Source organism: Argiope bruennichi, chromosome 5, assembly GCF_947563725.1.
Source record: "Argiope bruennichi chromosome 5, qqArgBrue1.1, whole genome shotgun sequence".
NCBI classification, from domain to species: domain Eukaryota; kingdom Metazoa; phylum Arthropoda; class Arachnida; order Araneae; family Araneidae; genus Argiope; species Argiope bruennichi.
The window spans coordinates 133414436-133418764 of record NC_079155.1 but is presented as its reverse complement, the minus strand read 5'-3'; the positions used below and the strand labels follow the sequence as shown (position 1 = coordinate 133418764).

Below are 4329 nucleotides of genomic sequence, written 5' to 3'. Positions count from 1 at the left end.
TCATGGACAGCCAAAACCCCACGTGTTGGCCGTGCGTGGCAACTCACTAGAAAGACGGGTGGTGCACTGTGGTCCCCTGTGCATCAATCGGCTGGTAGCTGGTCACCTGAGTGGCTAGTCTGCTAGGGATCAAGCGAAGGGGTTACTCCTTGGGCTTGGCGTTAAGGGTGGTCACTGTCCCCGGGGGTAACTCCGAGCGTATAGGTTCCGGCTAGCACCAAGGTAAGCGCCGAGGCTGGGAATGGCCAGAGCCGGTGGCTGCCTTCCCTTGTTGGGCTCCGTGGTGGGTGGTGCAGTCGAACCTGAAACTTCTATCAATGTCATATGGGCAAATCCAAGCGTCCTCCCTTCAGTGGGCAACACAATGCTTCAACTTCTATACAAAATTTTCCAACGTTCTTTCTAATTCAAAGAAAATCGGAAAACAAAGAATCGTTTCATGGTGTGTCACCTTTTTTGGTGGAAAAAGCAATATCTGGAAGTATTGGCGAGGTAAAATCTACAAAGAAACTTCGATCTGGTGACCTGCTGGTCGAAGTTAATTCTCCCAAACAAGCAAAACAAATTGTAAATCTGAAAACTTTTTCAACGATTCCCGTCTTAGTTAGTCCCCATCCATCATTAAATTCATCAAAAGGTGTTATATCTTGTGGTGAATTATTCAATGTCCCAATAGAGGAAATTACTCAAAAGCTAAAAAGTCAGGGAGTGACCCATGTGCGACGTATAACAATACGAAGAGATGGCCAGCTCCTGAATACTAAGCATCTGGTATTAACTTTCAATTCCTCTACTATACCAGAATATATTAAGGCTGGATATTTGCGCTTATCTGTTAGAGCATATGTGCCAAATCCTTTAAGGTGCTTCCAATGCCAGCGTTTCGGGCATTCAAAATCATCTTGCCGCGGAACAATGACATGCGCCCGCTGTGCAGAAGTCAATCACGACAGCACTAACTGCACTGGTTAGGAGAAATGTGTCAACTGCAAGGGTGACCACACATCTTTCTCCCGAAATTGTCCTGCCTGGAAACAGGAAAAAGAAATAATATCAACAAAAATAAAAAACAATATTTCTTATCAGGAAGCCCGCAAGCTCATTAAGTCAAAAATGCCTAATCCTGGAAATACCTATGCTTCTGTTGTAAAAAAGATATCTGCTACTATATCTACTCAATGGGATTTAGCCGACATCACAGCCTGTAACAGCTCAAAATCTTCTGAATCCGTTGCCCCCTCAGGGGCTCACCTACTATAGGTGAGTACGGGTGTCCCAATCCCGAGGTACCCAGGGATCTATACTCCCTTTATGTTTCCACTCCCCTACGCCTTCTGCTTTCGGCTGTGTCTTTCCTTCCCTCGACGGCAAGCGAGGGAGCTCTCCATGAGAAGCTGTCGCCGCTCTGTTTGCTTCCTGCTTCTCATGGACAGCCAAAACCCCACGTGTTGGCCGTGCGTGGCAACCCACTAGAAAGACGGGTGGTGCACTGTGGTCCCCGGTGTATCAATCGGCTGGTACCTAGTCACCTGAGTGGCTAGTCTGCTAGGGATCAAGCAAAGGGGTTACTCCTTGGGCTTGGCGTTAAGGGTGGTCACTGTCCCCGGGGGTAACTCCGAGCGTATAGGTTCCGGCTAGCACCAAGGTAAGCGCCGAGGCTGGGAATGGCCAGAGCCGGTGGCTGCCTTCCCTTGTTGGGCTCCGTGGTGGGCGGTGCCGTCGGGCCTGAATTTCTCTCAATATCACATGGGCTCTTCCAAAAAGTCTCCCTTCAGTGGGCATAATAAGAATCAAAAATTTGTCAACTTACAATCTACCAACTTTCATCATTTTGACTCCTTTTTTATAATGAAACGCGTGTCTGAAAATAATGAAACATTTAATAATATCTCCCCTTTTCTAGTACAAAAAGCTATTACAGCAACTGTTGGAGACGTGTCTTCCATTCGAAAAATGCGTTCAGGTGATTTGCTGGTGGAAGTCAGTTCTAAAAAACAAGCACAGCAAATCATTAAAATAAAAGCTTTGGCTACATATCCAGTGACAATTACACCTCATAATTCCTTAAACTATACTAAGGGAGTAATTACGTGCGGGGAATTGTTCAATGTCCCTCTTGAGGAAATAACAAAAGAGCTTAAACCTCAAGGAGTTACGCACGTACGTCAGATCAATATTAGACGGGATGGTCAAATTCAACCAACAAAACATTACATTCTAACGTTCCATAGTACCAAATTACCAGAATTTATATATGCAGGATACATAAAATTACCGGTTAGACAGTACATACCAAATCCGTTGAGATGCTTTCAATGCCAGCGTTTTGGGCATTCCAAAATTAATTGCCGCGGGACCCTAACTTGCGCCCGCTGTGCAGGAAAAGGCCATGAAAGCCAACAATGTAACGCAGAAGAAAAATGCGTGAATTGTGGCGAAAATCATACATCTTATTCTCGGACCTGTGAACGCTGGAAACTGGAAAAACAAATTACAACAATTAAAATAAAAGAGAATATATCGTATCCCGAAGCGAGACGGAAAATTGTAGCATTAACACCCAAACCTGGTTTAAGTTATGCATCCGCTGTTCAAAACTCCTATTGTAAAAACTGCTCTTGCACAAACTGTACAAAAAAAGGCATCAAAACAGAAACACAGGTAAAATTGTCTGATTCTGATACTGAAACTTCCCTGAATAGTACTCCTGATAATAGTAAACCAAATGTCACATTTAAACCAAAACAGAAATCAAATAAATCCCTCAAGCTAAAGCTCTCCAAACGTGGACTGGCTACTAAAGATCTTGCCAGTAAACTTAAAAAAACAACTTTAAGCAGTTCTGTTGCTCTGGGACTTGCGAACAAAGGTGTTGCTCATAAGGACTTAACGTCCATTTTTGGTGGCACATCAAAAAGTCCCGAAATCATCTCGCTCCATCCATCTGAGGAGGAGGATGAATTTGAAATGAGGTGCGATGTCACGCAACCTCCGAACACTGTTCCCACACCTTCCCTTGCAAAAAGACTTTCATAATGGGTACCTTCCTCTCTTGGAATTGTCGCGGCATTCGGTCCAAACTTCATGACATCAAGACCATTATTAACAACTTTCATCCAGTTTGCCTTGGTGTTCAAGAAACATTTTTGACACCAAACATTCCTATAAAACTGCGCGGTTATACCTGTATTCGAAAAGATGCAGACACAGGATCTCACAATTCTGGAGGTGTCTGTATCTTCACGTCAAATCTCCATCCGAGCTCACAACTAAATTTACATACTTCTCTACAGGCAGTGGCTGTGCAAGTTCACGTACGAACATTAGTCACAGTCTGCTGTATTTACTTACCGCCTCATGATGTCATCTGTCAACAAGACCTTGATAACCTAGTGGACCAGCTTCCTTCGCCTTTTATTTTACTCGGCGACTTCAACGCACATAGTACCTTATGGGGTTCGGAGAGTACAAATTCTCGTGGGAGACAGATTGAGCAGTTTATTGCCAATAACTGTCTCAGTTTACTAAACAACGAAGAAAAAACATACTTTCACGAACCAACACGTAGCTTCCATACAATTGATCTGGCCATATGTTCTCCTGAACTTCTGCTATTGCTGACCTTTGCAGTGAGCAGATATCTTTATAATAGTGATCATTTCCCTGTTATTGTCTCCCATGCTGATAGAAGTGGTGTGACTCATTGTCCTCCACGTTTCCTATTCCAGCGGGCAGACTGGGATGCTTTCATGCGATTGGCAAATGTCACAGAAACTATGGTCAATATTTGCGACATCACGGAAGCAGTGCAACATGTCGTTGATAACATAATAAGTGCCGCAAATGCCACCATCCCGAAGACTTCCCCACGTCTAAGAAAACTTCGTAGACCGTGGTGGAACGAAGCTTGTCGCGACAGTCATAAGAACCAAAAACGACTTTGGAATATTTTTAGAAGGTACCCTACAACAGAAAATCTAGTTGCTTTTAAGCGTGCCAGAGCCCTTGCTCGCCGAATACGCCGACGTAGTCAGAGGGAATCTTGGATTAAATTCGTGTCATCCATCACATCCACCACTTCCAGTAAACATTTGTGGAAGAAAGTAAAGGCTGCTAATGGGATATACAGTGAAACCCACATTCCTGTTTTAAATACAGGGAATATGGCGCATTCCGCCCCGTTAGATATTGCCAATATTCTCGGTCAAGCATTCGCACAAGTATCCGCAATAGATTCTTACAGCCCTGAATTTCTGGCATCTAAGAATCGCGCGGAACGGTTGCCTTTGCACTTTAAAGCCCAAAATACCAGTCAATATAACTGTGAAT

At 44.0% G+C, this 4329-nt stretch overlaps 1 protein-coding gene across 1 annotated transcript; it reads left to right on the top strand.

Moving 5' to 3' along the window:
• The first annotated feature begins 324 nt into the window (after positions 1-324).
• LOC129968413 (uncharacterized) lies at positions 325-972 on the top strand. The gene has a single exon (XM_056082271.1). It carries the CDS (start codon positions 325-327, stop codon positions 970-972), a length of 648 nt encoding a protein of 215 aa, XP_055938246.1.
• Positions 973-4329: the final 3357 nt, after the last annotated feature.